Here is a 22366-nt window from a genome sequence, read left to right as displayed (position 1 = left end):
GGTGTTTTTTTTTTAAAGAAAAGTGTAATAGACATCTAAATTTCCATTCCACATAGTGCTTTTTAAAATGGTTTCATTGGATATAGGGCTTAAAAATCACTATTAAATGCAAATAAACTTAAAAAAAACCCAAAAAACAGGTACTTACCATCTCACCAAATCAGAAGTCTAGAGGTAGGACGGGCCAGCATTGAAGTGGCCATTCAGCAGTGCTACCAAAGACTTCTCCCAACTTTTCTGTCACTATTGCTGGGTTGGCAACTACTCTCCATGTGGTTGTGAGATTGGTGCCACAGCTGGAGACACAACAGCATTCTCACCAAAAAATAAATAAATAAAAGGCATGGGCAAAATGGGTTTCTACTTACATGCTCCCTTTGATCAGGAAGGGAAATTATTCTCAGCATATCCCTCTCAAACTTGCCTACATCTCCAACTCCCAGACCAATAAATATCATGTGGCTGGGCATCTTATCACCCAAACCCGTTTGGAATCCTGTTAGCAAGAAAGGAAGAGATGTGTTTAGATGTGCAACCAAAAATGCCTGCCAGCCTTGCCTTGAGCAGGAGTAGAGAAAGGCATGGCAGTGCATGTGCTATCCTTGTTCTTTGTACCTTTTTCTCAAAAAATAACCAGGAAAGAATCAGAAGTTTGGAAACAGAATTTGAGTTTTATTCAAAGAGGTCTCTTCAGTATTAGTACCCGTGTAAATTGTAGTATGCAGTCCCAAACTGGAATCTCCTGTTTGTAAGAGCATGCCTTTGGTTAAAGTCCCACGAGAAATCATCTTTAGCTACTAAGACAAACATCTCTGCTCTTGTTTCCTTTCATCATATTTGTGCCACAATATAAGGCAGGAGTGACGGCAGCAGCAGCAGAGCTGAAGCGTCCACATGAAGATGTATCACACCAGTGCTTTTTTCTGCAGGACCCTGGAGCATAGCACATGTTGGGGTGAGCGCTGCATGTGGAGAGGAATGAGACACAGGCAGATGGAAACCTTGTTTCATATGAGTTATGTAGCCCCGAGGAGCCGTGGTGATAAATGTTAAAAAAGCAAGGGATTCAGCTGAAAACTGTTCTGACTGCACCACAGAAAACGCTGTTGACTTGCTGGGATATTTGCTAAAATAGAAGGCTTTAGGATAGACATCTAAAGCAGAATTTATCACAGCACACAAAGCCTTCAGTCAATACTCGTGGCCGTATAACATACTTTGCAACTGCCTGTGTGAATGGACTGGGTTGGGCTGAAATAACCCTCACATCAGAGAAACTTCTTTGTGAAGTTTTACTTTCCTGGTAACATCTGCTCAAGAAAACAGTCTTGAACCTGAGTCATCAGGCTTATTTCATCTCAAGTAAGTTCATTTTATAAATCTTGATGTTAAAAAAAGAGCACAGCGCTGTTAGTAGTGATTGTTTTTTTAAATAGATAAGGATGGCAATTGTAATAATGTAAAAATGTACAGGAAACACTTTCATTAATGTTTTATTCATCAGACTGTATAAAATAGATAATAATAATGTTGATCATTACTTTCTTGAACATTAGCCTCTTGTGTGCTAAACACCTTGCTTTTATGCTTTATCTCTAATGGTTATAAAAATCTTACCTTAGAAATAACTTATCTGAGGCTCCAAGTGATTTTCCCAGGACCATGCAACTGATAAGAGATAGAGGTAGTCTTCAAACCCAAGTTTGTCTGACTCTAAAGCCCTTATATTTGATATTTCCTAATACACTCTTTCATACGTCCTAGTCTTTCCCATAAAACCAGTTATACTTCAGCCCATCTAAAAATGCCAAGCGTGAGGAATAAGGATAGAGGGAAGAACCACAAAGAAGATGAGTTTCATCTTGTCTCATGAAAGGCACAGAAAGGGATGGGGCAAAAGGCTGATAAAAAGTTGCCTCCATAACATGAGGATTAACCATTGAGAAATTCTGCTCCAAATAGTGGAAAAAAGTAAATCAAGGGAATTAAAACAGCATCTAATAATTTTGCTGCTGAATCTTAACATTGGCAACATTCATAACATGATTCATAGCATTGCATTGAATTTTGAACTTTTCCTCAATCCAATTAACTAGTAGAAATATCTTTAAAACACTTCTGGACGTGTCTGTAATGGTGTTTTCAGATGAGATTAACGTTTGAATCCATGGACCGAGTAAGGTAGATTGGCCTCCCAATGCAGATGGGTATCATCCAATCTGTTGAGGGTTGAATACAATAGAAGTAGAGGAGGTTGGAATTCACCCTTTCTTGCTTCCTGCCTGCTTGCTTCACTTAGAACATCTCATCACATCTCATCTGGCCCTTGGGCTGGGATTTAAACCATCACTCCCCTGGTTCTTAGGCCTTCAGACCTAGACTGATTTATACCACTGACTTTCCTGGGTTTACGGCTGTAGACCACAGATCATGGAACTTCTCAGCTTCCTTCATCATGTGAGCCAATTCTTCAGAATAAACATTTCTCTTTCTCTCTCTCTCTGTGTCTCAGTCCATGTTGATCAAGGAAAATCAAAGGTTGTAAAGTATTTCCCAGTCTACAATCCAGATACCACTGATAAAAACTGAAGTCAAAAATGATTAGGGAAAAAAATGAACTTTTTGTTCATATAACCGATAAGTGGCACTTTGGGATATTAGGGTTGAAGGGGATAAACTTTGTTAGCCCGGACAACATGGATATGGGTTGAGATAGAGCTTCCTTAAAGGAAAACAAATACTGTTTTTACTTGAAGAAGGGTATAAAGGTCTGCTGAACAAGCTAGAAAAATAATAACTGTTTCCAATTGAGTAAATGAGATAGAGATAGATGAGATAGATAGATAGGCAGGCTAACACATGGAAAGAAAATAGTTTTGTGACAGAATGTTAATAGCACTTTTTCTGGATGGCCATATTATTAATAGTTGATTTTCCTGCTTGGAACTTCCCTATATGTGGTGGATATTTTGATTCTCAACCTCAAGTCTTCACTTTGGAGGGTTTAGAAAGTAATCACCTAAATCCCCCCCAATACTCATGCAGCTAGCATTCTGGATGCGAATTACATACTGCCAGTACTTAGGAGAGATCTGGAAGGCAGATTGAAGAAACAGCCATTTCCCTACCCCCTTTGGCTTTTGCTGCAGACAATTTAGAAATGTGAGACTTTCACACAGCTGCACTCCAGTCCTCGTGCTCAAGTTTGGTGGAACACACAGAATGTTATGAAAACACTGAGTGACTTCCTAGCCTGGATTTCTGATAGCCGTGTCACAGCTTCAGTTTGCTCGTCCTCCGGAGTGAGCGGAAGTTGTCACAGCAAGGAACAGTGGCTGCCTCTGAGATGGTAGCTCCCCTTGTGGTTCAGCTCTGCGTTATTCTAGGAACCCATTCAGAATGTCTAGCCCAGGACCTGTTTTTTCAGTCCTTCCAACAATTGTGTAAGCACCTAATATCTTGTATTAAATTCTTTTCTGCTGAAAATACTTATAGTAATTTCTGTTTTCTGCACTCAGCCTTACTGATTCACCTATATTTTATTATATTGTGACTGTAAATCTTATATCTTGTGTAACATAAATACTCCTTTTAAATCTCATGCCATTTCTCACCAACACAAATTCTTATTTAAATTAGCTGGTCTCTTTACAATTCCCAGAAATGCCCTTTGCTCACCACTATATGTATGCTCCCTTCTGTCTACTCAAGCCTACTGAGAGAAACCATGGCATATCTGTAATAGCTAAGAGTTCTAACATTTCTGCCATATCCACTGTGCCCAGTAAAGCAACAGCAGTCCTGTGGGGAAATGGTGGCGTCCAACATGGTAGGACAAAAATGTAGTGAGATGGAGCTGTGAGAAATCCCCTGGGCCTAAAGAAAATTTGGGGTAGAAAGAGATTTTGCAGAAAGCTAGAGTTTCTCCTTGAGCTGGTAAGGGCAAGAGCAAGGATGATTTGGAAGCAGATATTTAGTTATTCTGATCCCTATGTGTGATTTCATTATTATTCTTCTCACAAAAGAACTCTGAATTTTGACAGTGTACACTGGAAGTGAATATCATCTTAGTCTCTAGCTATGATTCATTTCCTCCTCTTTATTCTTACAGATGAAAGTGAACAATAGATTGTATTAGTTCGTGTCCTTCTTAGGTTTTCTTTTTAAAGGTAAATGCATGTGGGAAAAAATTTTACCCACAACAAAGTGTATCAAATGTATAAAAAGGGAGATTCTAATTTTCATGTTTGCAGCCATTCCAATATGCAATCCCACTGCCCAGAGATAACCAGTGCTACCAGATTAGATAAAAACTTTCTGACATCTTTTGATATATTTACATCATTTTTAAAAGTGGGAACACACTGTCCATACTGTTTGCTAATTGATACTTTTTCTTAATAGTATATCATGGACATATTTCCATGTCAGTATTCATTACACAATTTCATTCTTTTAAAAGGCTGTATTGTGGCTTACTTTACATATGTAGTTTATTTAACCTTTATCCTATCAATCAACTTTGAGATTGCTTCCTCATTTTTGTTCATGAAAATGGTACAATGTATATCTCACTGTATTTGGAATTAAATTGATATGAAGATCTTCAAATGAAAGTTTTGTTTTCAATCTACCAAAAACAGTTAAGAACTACTTAGTTTATATAGTATCATGAGCCTGAGGGTAAATTAATATTTTTGTTTGTAGTTTAATATAAAATCTGGGTTGAGGCATAAAAGTTAGGAGCTTATATATTAAGTGTAAAGATTTTAACCCTTTTTCCTGCAGTAGTCTGAAACTAGATTCACAGAACAAAGAACTCATTAACCACTTACATTTATGGATGGAATTGAGATGTGTGAAATGCAGAATTTAGAATACCCCCAAAAAACAAATTAAACAAATTTTATTGTTCCCAAAATCAAATGTATTCTCAAAAGTTTATCAGTAAATATTATCAGTGATGCAGTAAAAGTTACATAAAAAAATGTAATTTCAGTTATCAGAGAAAATAATATATCTGAAGCAAGTTCTAGTTACATTTTGTTTCAGGTGTATCCCAAGAAGAGGTTGACAATGTAAACCTAAACTGAAATTAGTGGTACAGATCATGTTAGGAAATCACATGTTCCTTTAAGTCCTAAACACAGTGAAACTTATTCTCCAAAACTCTAAGGAAGAAGCCATACTCCATTCAGCATTTGTCTCAGAATGCAATCAGCATGGCAAAGACAGAGATAATCTTTTTGACAAATCATACCTCCATAGAATCTCAAAGCTCACAGGGACTTCAAAGCCCACTTAATTGCCCTGCTGGTTCTTGAATTCCCCTTTCTGCCTCTCACCAGATGGACTACTAATTTACGTTCAAATATCTCAGTTATAGGCATTTCTCCACTGAATGCAGAAATTCGTCAGATACTCAGATTTTTTAAATCTTGGATTTCTTTCTTTCTGTAAGCGTTCGGTATTAGATCAACCCTCTGGATACACAAAGAATAAGCTTCACCCTTCTGTCTCATGACAGCCTTGTAGATATCTGAAGACAGCTCTCATCTGCATCCTGAGGTTTCTCTTAAGGGTAAACATCTTGCCAGTGGAAGGTATTCTGAACCCATAAGGTCAACTACACTTTCCAGAGACTTCTGATTTTTTTTTAAATCATTCATTCCATCAATTGACTAATATTTATTGAGAGCTTTCCACATGTCAAGTATGGCACTTTCAAACTCACCAGTAAGAAAAGTGAACACCCCTCTGTCCTCATGAAGCTTATGGTAGAGTTAGGGCAAAAAGAGACATTGATCAACTTACCTCCCATAAACCATGTCAATTACAGAGGGGAGTGCCACAGAGGAGAGTTAGCCAGTCCTGTGGGACAAGTAATAGAAAGCTCTGATACCCTGAGTGATAGGGTAAGCTTTCTTGAGAAAGCGATGATTTGAGTTGTGATCCAAAGAATGCATATGAGACATCTAGATGGAGACATAGGAGAACAGATTTGCTAATTGAAAGAAGACAAGACCTGTAGGAGGAGGGAGCATTGTCTGAAAAAGGTCGTGTAGCAAAGGCATAGAAAATGAATGGGAAGAATGACTTCCTAAGAGATTGACCTGGAGAAGTGAATTTTGGGCATGTTTGAGGTTTGGTTGTTTACAAAGATTATTGAAGAGTTTTAAGAACAAGAGTGAAATGATCAAATTTGCATTTACAATATGTCGCTTTGATCTCATGAGAGAAAACAGGTTGGAGGGGGAGAAGGAGGAAATGTAAGTCAATTACTAAGAGGTTATTGGAATGGTCCAGTAGCTGAGGCTAAAGGATGAAGGAGATGGGGTGACTGGTGAGAAATGGGTGCATTTAAGAGATGTTTAATAGGCAAGTGTTGAGAATTCCAAATGAACCACCACAAATTTTTAGAAGTTTTTTTTTTTTAACATTTCTTTTTTTGTTTAATTAATTAATTAATTTTTGGCTGCATTGGGTCTTCATTGCTGTGTGCAGGCTTTCTCTAGGGGTGGCGATCAGGGGCTACTCTTGGTTGCGGTGCGTGGGCTTCTCATTGTGGTGGCTTCTCCTGTTGTGGAGCACGGGCTCTAGGCTCACGGGCTTCAGTTGTTGTGGCACACAGGCTCAGTAGTTGTGGCTGGCGAGCTCTAGAGCGCAGGCTCAGTAGTTGTGGTGCATGGGCTTAGTTGCTCCGTGGCATGTGAGATCTTCCCCGACCAGGGCTCGAACCCATGTCCCCTGCATTGGCAGGCAGATTCTTAAGCATTGCGCCACCAGGGAAGCCCCTAGAATACAGTTTTTGTTTAGATAAAAGTTTAAAGCAAACTTTGAAAGCAGTTTAATTTTTTATTTTCTATTATTTTAAAGTGATTAAAGACTTGAACATTAACAACAGAATATACGAAGACGTTAAACAGTATTTTAGAAAAGTCCACAGAGTATATACAGAATTGTTTCAAACCTTTTTTTTCTGATTTGGACATGTCAGAAAGCATATCTGCAGGTTCTAGGTCTTCCAATTCAGCGTTTCATTTTCCTAAGAGAATCTTAGTGGAAGAATAGAAGGAGAAGAACAAGGAATTTCGAGGTGGACAATAAGTCCTTATATTTTTAAAAAAAGTATAATCTTGAACATATGAAACTAGAGAAACAGTAAAATAAAAAATTTTAAATATAGTCTTTTCTCTTTGCAACCACTGTGAGTTATAAAAGTAGAGTAGAAAAGTATTTCTTGCTTTCTTGAGCTGGTCGGGGATCTTTTATTGTATAAATAATAAATTTGAAGTTTAAAATTGAAGAATTTCAAACAATGGTGTCAACAGCATCCTGATTGTAAATCCTGGAATTCACTAAAACGGAAGTTGCCTATTTCAAACGCAGATGTTGGTTTTTAAAGATTGGTCACTTAGCACCATCTTCTGGCTACATAATAATTTTTGTTTTTCTCCCTCACTACGAACTTGTTAGTGTGTAAATATTATGATTGTGGTGCCACCTGCTGGATATTTTTCTAAAAATGAACACATTCTGAAGAGTTGTGTTGGGAAATCAGTTGCTTACACTTCATGGGTATGACTTCTAACCACTCTAGAAAAAAATAATAATACTTGCAAAGTAGCTAGATCTCCTGATTCTAAGAATTATTCTAAGTTATTCAACATAATATTTTAATGTTATAAAGAATTATTGTGCATTGTATTGATCCTTATGGAGAAAGAGGCTACATGTCCCTTTAGTAACTCATTCCCTAGCTCTTCTTTTGCTGTCCCTGTGCAAACTTCAGCCATATGAGAAATTATCCCCAAATAGTTTTAAAGAAGAGTAAAATAATACTTGAGCATGTTTTACAGTATTTCTTAAATCTTACAACTCTAAGAAATAGATTAGCTCTGTCTTACTGACTGGAAAACAGAGATGTGGTTTAGCTGCACCTAAGGTAGCTCATACCAAAACAGAGCAAAGAAAATTTGAGCCAAGATATTTTTTACAGTGAAGCCTCTACTTTTTCTACCCTGCCTGTTTTCATTGCTACTTAATGGGGTTTGAGTAAATGTGGATTGTATATAAATCCGATTTTTAAAGCCTAATAAAAAGATTTTCTAATCTCCACTAATACGTTTCCTTCTCAGAACTTTACAGTTCTTAGCCGAGTTCACTTTATTTCCTTTAGTAGTTTTCCACAGGCTGAATGACACACTTTCTATTTGTCATCCTGGGCTTCTTTCTGCGTGGGTATCTCTAAAACCAACCATGACATTCAGATTTCACTCATTTATACTTGGACAGAAAAGTCCAAAGAAAGGAATAATAATTTGTCACTGTTCTAAAGTGTTGATTAGATTCAACCTAAAAATGAGAATGCTGAAACTTCTGAGTTAAAGAAAAGATGCTCCATTAATTTATTAGTACTAATCATATTTAATGTGATTTAACCTGAGCTGTTTAATGGTGTCTTTTAAAAGTTCTCTTAACTGGTCCTATATACTCATTAGACTCCTCCCCAAAAGCTAACAGTGAGGACTCTCTATTAGATAGTGGGTCAAAATGCAGCAGGATGGGGGTAGAAGAGGTCCCTTTTATCTGCAGAAAAATCTATCCACAGCAAGACAAAGTAAGGCCAACCTATAGAGGGAAACAAAGCTAATGGAGATGAATAATTATTTGACTGAACCAGATTTCCTCCTGTATTTCCCAGTCAGGTAAATCAAAATAATAAAATCTTTCAGTTTGTTACTTTCATAAGTTTTTCTCTTCTTGCAACTAAAGGAATACTAACTAATACAGTTTTCAATAAATACCTATTGACTTAATAAATGGTAAATGAAATCACTTTGGTTAGTTCTCCTAAGTTCTCTGAGCTTCACCTGTTTTTAAAATTTAATTTTAAAATAAAGGGAATTATTTGCACTTTACTTTCCTCCCAAGGTTTATGGAGTTCAAATGAAATGAACACCATATGAAATAAATGATTTATAAATGAAAGATTTAGAAACGTATGTAAAAGTGCTATATAAATGTCAAAATCATGGTATCCAAACCTGCCATATTGTCGAGCAAATCAGTCCATGTGACCAGCATAGTACTCCTTAAAAATGGCATCGGTTCAATAAAGTTTCATCCTTTTCATTGTGCCAGTTCTACATAAAGGTAGGAAAGAGGAACTTTCCAAGGGTTTTATTATTTAATCAACACTGTAACTTAATGTTATGACAGTCAGTTAAGTATCAGTATAATGATCCACTGACATTTATATTTGTCATATAATATATGCTTGAAAGACAATACTTTTTAAGAAACAACATTACTTTTAATCTTTTTGTCTTTTGTAAAAAAGCGAAGTCATCATATCTGTAAGGGTAAAGTGAGATATTTCCCACACTGGTTTTTCAGTTCCTGGTATCTGGAAAATGTCTTCTGTGAAATACTGATCCAACTCTTAATGATCCTATGCTTGTATAAAGAATCAGAAGAGGGACTTCCCTGGTGGCGCAGTGGTTAGGAATCCACCTGCCAATGCAGGGGACACAGGTTCGAGCCCTGGTCCAGGAAGATACCACATGCTGTGGAGCAACAAAACCCATGCGCCACAACTATTGAGCCTACTTGCCACAACTACTGAAGCCTGCATGCAACAAAAGAAGCCACCGCAATGAGAAGCCCGCGCACCACAAAGAAGAGCAGGCCCCGCTCACCACAACTAGAGAAAGCCTGCGCACAGCAACGAAGACCCAATGCAGCCAAAAAAAAAAAAGAATCAGAAGAACAATTCATATTTACTTCTATGATGTTAAATACCCAACGCAGTTTTGGTAGACTAATTAAATAAAGATTTAAGATAAGATGGAATCAGAAGTCTTAAAATAATTATGTCTTAATTCTTTTTCTTACTTAACAAATAGATCTCTGTGCTATTTGGATAAATTTTCAATCTCCACTTCTATACTATGTGTTTTTATTTGTGTTCTCAAAATATCAATTTGGTGTAGAAAACTATATGATAGTCAAAACTAAAGAATACAGGAAGGAAGAGATTTGTAATCCCCATGAATATGAATACAACTGTCTGCTCTTACATGGGATGACAGTTTTAGCATTTTCATCTTTCCCATCCCACCTTCCCCACAATTTGAGATTTTAAGACTTTTAAGTACTTAAGAGGAGCTCCCTCCATCTGTAAAACTTAAATGTTAATTAATTTTGTTGTAAAATTAATTTGCATTGTGCTTTTTTCCAATAAATACGTCAATCGAAAGATAAACGCACAACATAAGGGCTGTGAGTTGAGTTTTGTTCCGTATCTTACTGAGAGCTGTAGCTTGGGAGACAGCAACAGAAGTTTTTCCCTCAGTTTGTGAACGTCACCCCTGATGGGGAGAGAATCATTTAAGTTTTGCTGTGAAAGTTGATCACATCAGCGTAAGTATTTTTCATGTTGTTGATGCTCTGAAGATCCAGAATACTCTTATGTGTGAAGATCTGCTTTTTAGGATGAAGCAAGAACAAAGGATCCTATAACCTAGACGGCCATAAATCAGAAAATAAATGCGAAGCTGAGAAGAACAGGTCCCTACATGTTTCTCTAGGCTGACTGTATGTAATGAAACGCAGAGACTTGAGAGAATGTTTTGCACTGTTAAATTAATCAAACAAGGAGGCCATTAGATGGATGAGGCTCTAATGCCACTGTAGCCTATGTAAGCAACCGAAAATCTAAGTTTGTAAATAACTCAATGCTAAGAAATCAAGAGGCTAATTACAACCACTCTCAAACAGCCAATTAGGCTTTAAACTATAGACAAATAACCTTTCTTTGCTTCTGCACTTTCTCTGTATAAGCCTAGCCCCTGGCTCCTGTCAGCCAGGGTTCCCAAACACTTCTGGTTTGGTGCTGCCCCATTCGAATCAATTCTTGCTTAAATAAATTCATAAAAATTTCAATATGCCTCAGTTTACCATTTAACAGCACCATCCTTCGAAGTGTGCGTGTGTGCGTGCATGCTTGTGCGTCTGATGATTTAATAGTAAGACTGGGTTCTTTAGGGTAAGGAACTGTGTTTGCAGTCCTTTCTAAACATTTTGAATTTGTAATATACAATTGATTAAAAGTTAAAACATTCCAAACATTCCAATTAAGAAAGAGACCATTAAGGAGGGCAAATATCCCCAAGGGTTTTTTTTGGGGTGGGGGTCAACTTGAGCCCTTAAACGTTTAGAGAGGTAACTGTAATAGCTAAATGTCTACTTGTATTACTTAACTTATTTTCTTATACATCCATGTTTAATACCACATTATATAAAAATATATTAGTTTAGAAATATTGCTTATTTCCATACCCGCATTTCATTAAACAGTTTTATTCAACCTCTTCACATGCATTTTCAACATCACTGTCTTAATTGTCACAAGCGCCTTTTTTTGAGCAGTTTTCAACAACTTTCATTTTCACTTCCATCTCAGTGCCTCAGAATACAGCACTTTTAAAATTTTAGTTTGATGCTATTACATGTTACTGGAAATTTATCCAAAGCCTAGGTACTCTTTCACATAACATTAGAACAGTTGTTTATTATTTTCATTTGTCCTTTATATGTGTATTAGAAATCTCCAAAGCATAGCCATTTATTTAGTTAGTTTTTAAAGTGATTTCTTAAAAGGCTTGTTTACAAGACTTTCCGTACTTCCAAATATGAAGTTCTACTTCAAGACATAACTACTAAATTTCTTTGTGTTTTTACTGATTCATCTAGGTGACCTCAATAAGTACTCAAAGCTGGGATCCATTAAGGCCAATTTCCAACTAATGCATTTTCCTGAGAAACTGTTTTTCAAAATAAAGTTGTTGAGAAAGAGTTCTGAAATAGAGACTTCATAGGCGTTCTGACCTAAGGTAACTCATTTTTTCTGACCTTACACTGGGGCAGGCATGAGAGATGCAGAGAACCAGCAAAAAGTTAAAGAGGCTGAACTGCAGATCAAGTGCAAAACAACTTAGGAGAAAGTTTAACTGGGTGGAAGCAGGGTTCATGGCATATCAGCTCCCCAAAGCTCTAGAAGCTGGAGACCCCCACTGGTTTGGGGTCTTCCAGTTGATTTACTTCACCTTTTCTATCCTCAATTCTCAATTCCATCTCTCTTTGTTTAACCTCACCTTTTAAAATTGCCAGATTGCACCCATAGCTTTCTTATCACCCAGGCTAATGTGAAGGTGACTCCCTATATGGTCCCTCCCTGCCTATAGGGCATGTCATGTGGATTCTGACGTCTCTCTTATCTCTCCTCTGTTCACTCATTACCTACCCATTAATACAAAGGTAAATTAGGAGACGGTCTATGCCGGCCTCTGATTTCCCGTGCCTTGTGGAATTTCTCTAGTCCAAGCCCCTTATCTCCTCTCCTATAAGTGCTTGTTCTGCCTTGTTTTTTCTGGTAGCAGTCTCTGCCAGGCCCAAGATTCATTCGGCACCATCACCAGCTAGCAGCTCACTAACTCTGCCAGCTCATTCCTGTGCCCAGTCTCAGAGACCGGACTTATCTGCTGGTCCAGAAGGAATTCAGAGACCAGAAACAGTGACATATGACCTATGTCATACCAATAGAGATATGTGATTAAAAGTGCCATAAATAAATTGTCAAAAATAATTTCTCACAGTTAATAATGGCAAAAGATGTCACTTGTTACTTCTAGCATTCTAACTGCAGCAGCTGATTAACTGCTTTCCTTGCAATGGCCCAGTAACCTAGAGACACGTTAAGTGTGGCCCTAGCTCTATAACACAAAGGTGAGGAGCTACAGCCCTAGGTGGTGGAAAGAACAAGCAGGTTCTCATGAGAAGCAGGTGAAACTAACACCTACCCAGGGCCAGGTTAAGATATATAGTAGCCCTAAGGATGAAAATGTACAATGCCCTTCCTATATGTAATTCAAAATCAAAAGGCAAAATTATCTGTGGTAGGTTAATAACTGTTCTCAAAGATACGCCCATGTCCTAATCCTTGGAACCTAATGACTGATGCCTTATTTGGAAAAGAGGTCTTTGCAGATGTGATTAAATTAAGGATTTTGAGATGAGATTATCCTGGGTTATCTAGGTGGGCCCTAAATACCATCACAAGCACCTTTATAAAAGGCAGAGAGGTTACACATACATAGAAGAGAAAGATGTGTGAAGATGAAGACAAAGGTTGGGATGATGTAGCTTCAAGTCAATGAATGCAGGCAGACACCAGAAGCTGGAAAAGCCAAGGAACAGATTCTACCTGAGAGCCCCCTGAAAGAGTAAAGCCCTGCTGACACCTTGATTTCAGACTTCTGGCTCCAGAACTGTAAAAGAATAAACTTCTATTGCTCTAAGCCACCAAGTTTGTGGTAATTTGTTACAGCAGCCATAGAAAACTAATACACTAACCCACGAAATAAATATAAAACAGTCCAACAAAAATGCTGGGTTTTTTTCCTCCCTAGTTTAACTCCTTTATTGCTTTCTTTATGCAATATTAACTCTAGAATTTTATCTAAGTCAATTTCTAAGTTAGGGAGAAGTTTACTGAACAAGCTTCAATGTGGACTAGTAGCTTAAAGCACATCCAGATTCCAATAATATATTTGAAAAAGTATTTCATGATATTAATGTGCACAAGATGGATATAATCAGATCTAGCTGATATCAAAGTTGAGTGAATTTATAACTGAATAAACAATTCTGCCAAAAGGTATTGGTAAATACTTATGGATGAAACTTCTGTGCATCTTTCTGTGCTGAGACACAGAGCGTTCTTCTCAGTCCTGTTCTGTGCAAGATTTTCATCACAAATTTGGATGATGATAACAAGCTGATCTGGTCAGCAGATGACATGGAGGTGCTCTGCTATAGAGAACAAAAAGGGCTCTTGACAGGATGAAATGATAGGTTGAATTTAAAAAGATGTAACTTAATATAGACATATTAAAAGTCTCTAACCTAGATTTCACAATTTAACTGCATGGGTACAGAAAAGGAAAAATCTGCTATAAACTCCCTACATAAAATAATAATAAAAAATGATACGAAATGCTACTGTGTTCCAGAGATATAATGATAGATATAGATAGTTAGATGATAGATAGAACGATGTTTCTCACAAACGTTGTGGGGTAGGATCAAGACAACCTGCACAATTTGCAGGTCCTAGTGCCAAATGAAAATTCAGAGCCACTTGCTTAAAAATTAAGAATTTTAAGACAGCAAGAGCAGAGCATCAATCTTTCTAAGTGTGATTACACAGACTGTACACCCATGGAGTCAGCCCTACACTGGTATTATTTTACACAGTACCCATTCATATAGGAATCTGGCTTATTCAGTACTAAGACTCTAGCACAAGCCACAGAGACTGGAACAGAAGAGTCATTCACTGGATATAGATATTTGTAGAATGAAAAAATGGCTAAAAAGAAAGAGTGATGAATCTGTCAACATCTTATTTACTAAGTAGACAAATAGCATTTTATCCTGGAAAGGGAACAGACTTTAATTGTAAGAAAAATTTCCAGTGTTTAGAGAATCTTAGGGTCTAAAAAAGTTTTACTCCCTCAAAGCTATTTTTAAAAATAAAATCATAGGAAAATTCTAAATATATGAATTTGTCAAAATTCTCCTATGTACTGTGGAAAATAGTTTCAAATCGAAAAATAGTTATATAGAAGTCAAAGTAAATAAGTAAAGTTCCTTAATGCCCCCAAATAGGTTCCATGGCCTGTTGGAAACCCAGAAAACAAACTAACAAAACAGAAAATCTGTAAATAATGGCACAAGACAGATCAATGTTGACATTCCATTTGTATTTCTGCATAAGTTGTTTCATTTATGTGGAAAAGCTTACAGTTTAGTTTTTTAAGAACTTGCACTATAGTTGTATAATCTTACAAAATAAAATCTAATTATAGAAATGTCAAACATGACAAGCTTTTAAAAATGTGAATGAAATATCTAAATGTTTTTATAAATTCAGTTGCTAAATAACCAAGTTTTGAAATACTAGGGATGATAGAAAAGAAAGCTGAAGAGACACAAACCTAAAATGATTTCATTTGCAAAAAATGAAAGAAAATACTAAATATTTAAACTAAGGAAAATTGTGTAGATATTCTGTTTGATAAATCTTATCCTGTTTTACAAGATATAGACATAGCATTTATTAGTGCAATGTTACTTCAACTGATTTCATCAGTATATATTTTTCCAATACACAAAGATAATAAAAATACCAGCTGCAGTGCAGAAACACTCTAACAAGCTAATCTTACTTGCATTATGAAACGGCCACTTAAGATATAAAACAAAGATCAGCAAATTTTGCTTAGACAGAAAATGAGAAAAACAATTGCATGTGGGAAAAATCTGATTTAAATATTGATATTAAGAGTCATTGATGGGGTTTCCCTGGTGGCATAGTGGTTAAGAATCCTCCTGCCAATACAGGGGACACGGGTTCAAACCCTGGTCCGGGAAGATACCACATGCCACGGAGCAACTAAGCCCGTGCGCCACAACTACTGAAGCCCGCGTGCCAAGAGCCCGTGCTCCGCAATGAGAGAAGCCACTGCAAAGAGAAGCCCACGCACCGCAACGAAGAGTAGCCCCCACTCGCCGCAGCTACAGAAAGCCCCCGTGCAGCAACGAAGACCCAACGCAGCCAAAAATAAATAAAATAAATAATTTTTTAAAAAAAAATTATTGATGTAGTTTATGACATTGCAAGGTCATGCTTAAAGTAATATAAAATAATATTTAGTTATTCAGTAAAAGGATTCAGTCTTTAATCTAGAATCCTCCACGTGTAAATGAGAGAGATTACAAATGGGACACTGAAAAAGGGCCCCACAAGCAATAAATTAGACAAACGTATAATATATACCCTTTTGGAAATTCATAATCACTTTAGCATATTAATAGGGTTTGAGTAGTCCTACAGTAAAGATACTTATTTAACTTTGTTTAACCCATAATGTCCAAAACTTATTTGAACTCAGTACCCATTTTTAGGTAGGAGGGAAGTGTGGCTTGTTTACTTGTTTTGTTTTTTCATGTAAAATTTCATGTAAAACATTTTGGGATGGTGGTATTTTCTGGAGTTTACTTTGAGAATTGCAGCTCTATACCAATCAAACATGAATAAGTAGGAATATTGATTCTGCTTACATTTAGTATTTAGGAGTTTTCATAATTTATTTTACAGTTAAAGTGCATTTTTTTTTCTGCAAAGGCAATTTTTATGCAAATATACTGTCCAGAATCAGAAAGTTAATACCCTTGCCCCTTACTCTTGGCCATATCACATTTTGAAATTTGTGTTTGGTGCAGGACATTGGCTGACTGTAGTGTGATACAGGTTACCAATATGGGTAGTGGGGAGGTTTGAAACCATTCTCAAAGATGTATAGTTGAAGGGATTTAGGGCACGATGGTTGCTGTGCCACTTGTTGACCTTTTGTCTTTCAGCTCTAAACTCACTCTTCCATATTCTACTTTGTGAAGCCAGGGCTGGGACTCTGCGTATTTTATTTCTCTTTAGAAATAAAAGAGCTGGAAATTTAGCCAGCTGGAGTCTTTGTAGATTTAGCCAATAGTGGGTGCTGAAGGAAGATTGGAAGGCAGGTGGAGGGGAGAAGGATTGGACTCAGACCTGTTCTCTTGCTCTCAGTGTCACTCTAGCCATGACACTTCACCTGGCAGTGGCAATGGACCCCAGCAGCAGTTATTCCCAGTTACTAAATTCTTTCTGCATGCCCAGAATTAGTTTTATCGCTTTTAAAAGCAGTTGGTGGCATAGCACAGTATTAAGAGCACAGGCTCTGGAGGCAGACTGTGGATTTAAATCCCAGCTCATTCTCCAGTTGTATAACCTTGGGCAAGTTATTTAACATACTAGTCCTTTATTTTCCAGCCCGTAATCATTACACATTTACCCTGTTGGGATGCTATAAGAAGTTAATGAGTTAATATGCTAAGCATAAACTCTATAGAAGCTGTAAGGCCGGATCTTAACAAACGGCACCGCGAAACAGAGGAAAGCTTCAAGTGAGCTTTATTAGGGAGCGCTCCCGGGCGAGGCTCACTGGTCCGAGAGAAAGGGGCCAGAGAAGTCGCACCCGGGCGAGGGTTGGGCAAGATTTTATAGGGGAAGAAGGGAAAGGGGTGTGGTGAATCTGGGAGGGCGCAGGGTATTCCTTATTTGGTGGTCTTTTCGGGTATCCTGGGGGACCATTAGTCCCGCCCCTCGAAAGGCAGGAAGGCTGGGCTGGGTTCAAAGTCCTCAGGTCAGTTCCTGGAACTGGGTGGTCCGGAATGTCTCCAGGGCAGTTTCTGGAACTGGGTGGTCCGGAGAATATCGGTCTGATGCAACCCGTGAATCTGATTGTGTTCCTCTGCCTCGGGCCAGTTGGCCTTACAGAAGTGTTAGCCATTTTTAGTGTGTGAAGCAAGAACTGTCCTACTTCTGCTAAAAGTGATGGGGAGATGGTGGATTCAAATTTTAAGAGAGGGAAGAAAGTTTGAAGGAAATGTTGAGGAGTACTAAAAAGAAAGAGGTAGTGCAACATGAAAGTGGTAAGCAGCGATGAGGACCCAGTTTAAGCTGGAGATCATGAATATGTATTGTAGCCATCTTCAAGATTTCCCCCACTTCAGCCCGGTTATGGACCTGAAGACAAGTAGTTGGATGGATCCAACTGGAAACTGTGACGGAAGAACAATGAGGTGTTGGAATTCAGAACCCTGAGGATAGGCTAATGTGAGGGACCGTGGAATCTAAGCTAGATGTGTTAGAAGGAAAGGGAACTCCCTGGTGAGAGAGTAAAGAGTTCCAGACTGGAAGATAGAAAATTGGTGTTATGTGGGTGTTTGAGCGACAGAGCCGGAAGGATAGGGGATTGTGGTGACCTGACATCCCTAGTTCCACAGATGCTCTTCCGAGGCTAGGAACTCCACCTTCCCGGCACTGGGATTGGAAGACAGCTAAGGGAAAGGGCGGGGCCCTCCCGGCCAGGATAAAGAGAATTGTGACGGGACCGGGGGCGGGGGGTGGGGGGGGGGGGGGCTCGCGGGCCGTAGGTGGCGCACTCGCGAGAACTTGGCGGGGGTCTGGCAGCGGGCGCCGCGGCGCTGCGAGGCTCTGCAGAATGTGCCTGTGCTGCAGGGAGGACGACGCTGTCCAAGTCAACCCCGTGAGTCCCCCCGGGCCCTCTGCCGCCCTGGCGCCGGCCTCCGCCGTGGGAGGCCGCCTCGGCCGCTCGCGCTGCTGGCCTTTACGCGGGGGATGGTGCTTTGGGGTTGGGAAATCCCGGGTGAAGGAGGCAGACTAATTTCTGGGCCGCAGGACCCACCGGGAGGAGGAAAAGCCCCACCTCGCACCTGCTGGGGGCCAGGCGCGTGCAGTCATCTGTTTGTTGAATGACTTATTGACCCAGCATGACAATATTCAGTACCAACAGAAACATGAATTTTTGGATTTCTTGTACATCCTTTCCTTCCAGAATAAATCTCAGTAGTCCCGGTAATGTGGTTCATAGCAGGTTCTTTTTTCTCAAAATACTATCTCATCTTCCACCCCAATGTTTACTTTGATGCTCTTATTCTGATCCTGCCTCTTGCATTTGGGATAATAGTCATCTATTACATAAATAGAAAACAGTAGCATAGGCTTCCTATTATAATAGCTGATTTTTCTGTTTGCTCATGAGTTTTATTTTATTTTTTAATTTTACATGTTATGTAGGAAGGCTCAAAATGGCATTATCCTTCAGACGTCACTGAAAGGCAGGTAATGTTTAAATAAATAATTATGGTTAATTCAAAAGTGTGACTTTATCTTGTCCCTTTATGTGTGATCGTCCCTAATAGGACAAAAGTTCTATCAGCTAGACACTTCTGTGTTATCTTTCTTGAGACTCTAGGATCTTGTGACTACTATCAGAATGAGTCTTAACTAGGATAACCTAAATGGTTTAATATTCTCCTTTTTTTAATGTAACATGTGATACATACACAAGGATATATGTAGCATGCATAATTTTACAGCAGGGTAACAAAATATACCTCCAATTTAAGAAAACATGAGTATCCTTGAACTCATCTAGGAGCCGCTTCCTTACCCGACCTCCCTGTGTGTCTCTCCCAGAGGTAACCACTACCTTGAATTTTATTTTTATCAAGCTAATCTCTTTCTTTAATAGTTTATCACCTACGTGCTTCTAAAAGGATATTGTTTTTCTTGGTTTTGAACTTTATAAACATAAGATCACACAAAATTCATTGTATGATTTATTCTTCCTTTTTTTAAAAAAATAAATTTATTTATTTATTTTTAGCTACGTTGGGTCTTTGTCGCTGTGTGCGGGCTTTCTCTAGTTGTGGCGAGCGGGGGCTACTCTTTGTTGCAGTGAGTGGGCTTCTCACGCGGTGGCTCCTCTTGTTGCGGAGCACAGGCTCCAGGCGCTCGGGCTTCAGTAGTTGTGGCACGTGGGCTCAGTAGTTGTGGCTCGCGGGCTCTAGAGCGCAGGCTCAGTAGTTGTGGCGCACTGGCTTAGTTGCTCCGCGGCATGTGGGATCTTCCTGGACCAGGGCTCGAACCCGTGTCCCCTGCATTGGCAGGCGGACTCTCAACCACTGCACAACCAGGGAAGTCCTATTCTTCCTTCTTAACATTGTTTTCTATTGTCCATATTGTGCACTATTGTGCACAGTTAATGAAGTGGAAATAAAGAGTAAATAGTTTCATTTGAAAACTCTACTGAGGTGGGACTTCCCTGGTGGTCCAGTGGTAAAGAATCTGTTCTGCAATGCAAGGGACGCAGGTTCGATCCTCGGCTGGGGAACTAAGATCCCACATGCCATAGGGCAACTAAGCCCGCGCACGCCACGACACTGAGCCCACGCATCTCAACTAGAGAGCCTGCATGCAGCAAACTACAGAGCCCACATGTCCTGGACCCCGTGCGCCACAACTAAAGAAGAGAAAATCCGCACGCCACAACTTAGAGAAGAGATAAAACCCTCGCACCACTACTACAGAGAAGCTCACGTGCCGCAACGAAGATCCCACGTGCCCCAACTAAGACCACAAAAAAAAGAATACTGAGGCTCCAAAATGTTTTCTTCATCTATAAATCACACATTTGCAAAAAGTTTTTTTCCTATTTCTATGTAGCTATGTAAGCTGTATGCACTGATTGTGTTTATCTTTTTTTATGGACACAAACCAAAAATGTTGTCAGCCAGCTATGCTGTTAACATTGTAAATGTCTTCTTTCCTTTTAATTTTCCCAAAGTCCACAGATACACGTATTGAGCGTATGCAAAACCTAAGGAAACAGAAGAGGAAATTTAGTAAACGTTTTTCAAGGCCTGCCCCTGTTCCAGAACCAGGACTCCTAGTAAATGTAGAGACTCCACTAAAACGAACAGATCCTTAAATGCAAGAGGCATCCTCAATTTTTCATTTATGGAACACTCTAAATTTTGTTTCTTTCCTTTCCTTTGAGAAATCAGTAACTGCAGTCTGGGAAGATACCTTAAAACTCCTCTAATCAAATTCTCATCTGTTATTTAAATCTCTTTTGTAGTTGTCTCCTGGAGATGATGTGGTTTAATGGAAAGAGTGTGGTCTTTGAAACCTCAGTGCTCTGGATTCCAGTTTTTCCTTTGTGTATATTATCTGACTCCCTAAAGTTATTCACTTAAATCTTCTGGGTTGTATTATTTGGACAATAAATCACAAAATCTCCTGCCAAATAGGTTTTCAGCCTAGGCTTGAACCCTTGGCAACATCAGAAAACTCTACCATAGCTTATATTCCATCTTTGCATACCTTTGACAAGGATTTAAAAGTTCTTCCACATAACATGGTTATATTGCCTCCATGAGCCTTTTACATGTGGTACCAATTACACGTCTAATAGCCAGTCATAAATCCAATGGCCCTTCCACTGGAAAGTCCTTCAGATATTTGAAGAAAGCTGTTACCTCCCTTCATATGCAGACTTTTCTTCAGGGTGAAAATCCCCAAATTTCCTCATCCATTCCTCTTCCACCTTAGTAGTGAGCCCTGGCCTTATTCAGGCAACTTCCAGGATCAGGATTATATTTCATTATAGAAAGATTACAGAAAGATTTGGGAAAAGTTATATTTCTGATCATTAAGATTTTTTTTCTGTTGGTTTTCTTTTTGAAAGAAAATATTTTATAAGCCCAGCTAATGGATAGCTATGTCAGTTAGGAATTTCTAACTTCATCTCCTTATAAGAGAAACTCAACTGCAATGGTTTAACCAAACAGGAGTATTTTTTCTTCCAAAGGAGAACTCCTGACCTAGGCAGTCTAGGGTTGATAGGGTGGTTTCAAAAATCATCGAAGAAGTCTCAGTTTCCTTCTGTCTTTTTGATCCTTCACACTTTTCACATGATTTTTATTCTCATTGTCTCATAAAAGCTTCTACATAGGTAGAGATTGTGTCCACATTCCAAAAGAAAAAGATACAGGACAAAGGGCGAAAAGTATACACCTGCTGAATCGGTTCTTTTTGGTCAGGAAAATAGCCTCTTTATATGTATGTATGTATTATCTTGTTTGTGGTGATGGTTTCATGGGTGTACACGTGTCAGAACATTTAAAAGTGTACACTTCAAATAAATATGTGCAGTTTATTGCAGGTCAACTATACTTCAATAAAGCTGATAGACACTCCCCCGCACAAACATATATATGTATATATATATATATATATATATATACACATTTTATATACTATTACAATATTATACAGGAGATTGTTTACTGCCCTAAATATCTCCTGTGCTCTATACATTCATCCCTTCCCTCTTCCCTCACCCCTCTCAAGCCCCTGGCAATCACTGATCTTTTTGCTATCTCTATAGTTTTGCTTTTCCCAGAATGTCATATGGTTGGAATCATACAGTATGTAGTCTTTCAGACTGGCTTCTTTCACTTAGTAATACGCACTGAAGTTTCCTTCATATCTTTTCATGACTTGATAACATTTTTTTAATCCGTTGTATGGATTCATTCACCTATTGAAAAACATCTTGGTTGCTTCCAATTTTTGGCAATCATCGATAAAGCTGCCATAAACCTTCATGGGCAGGTTTTTGTGTGGACATAAGCTTTCAACTCATTTGGGGAAGTACCTAGGAGCACAATTGCTGGCTCATATGGTAAAACTATGTTTAGCTTTGGAAAAAAATGGCAAAACTGTCTTCCAAAGTAGCAGTATCATTTTGCATTCCCACCAGCAATCAATGAGAGTTCTCTGTGGCTTCTCATCCTTGGCAACATTTGTTATCAGTGTTTGGGGATTGTAGCC

At 38.6% G+C, this 22366-nt stretch overlaps 1 protein-coding gene across 1 annotated transcript; it reads left to right on the top strand.

Moving 5' to 3' along the window:
• The first annotated feature begins 18167 nt into the window (after window positions 1-18167).
• Window positions 18168-20459, top strand: CCDC179 (coiled-coil domain containing 179). Its single transcript, XM_060019689.1, has 3 exons — window positions 18168-18212; window positions 18764-18808; window positions 20316-20459. Exons 1-3 carry the CDS (start codon window positions 18168-18170, stop codon window positions 20457-20459), a joined length of 234 nt encoding a protein of 77 aa, XP_059875672.1.
• The last annotated feature ends 1907 nt before the right edge of the window (window positions 20460-22366 follow it).

This window comes from Delphinus delphis, chromosome 8 (genome assembly GCF_949987515.2).
Source record: "Delphinus delphis chromosome 8, mDelDel1.2, whole genome shotgun sequence".
Taxonomy (NCBI): Eukaryota; Metazoa; Chordata; class Mammalia; order Artiodactyla; family Delphinidae; genus Delphinus; species Delphinus delphis.
This window is presented reverse-complemented; position numbering and strand designations above follow the sequence as displayed.

Coding starts and splice junctions, on each gene's coding strand:
- CCDC179 (XM_060019689.1), top strand. CDS start 18,168: ATGTGCCTGTGCTGCAGGGAGGACGACGCTGTCCAAGTCAACCCC. Junction 18,213..18,763: donor ACGCTGTCCAAGTCAACCCC/GTGAGTCCCCCC, acceptor CATGTTATGTAG/GAAGGCTCAAAATGGCATTA. Junction 18,809..20,315: donor CAGACGTCACTGAAAGGCAG/GTAATGTTTAAA, acceptor ATTTTCCCAAAG/TCCACAGATACACGTATTGA.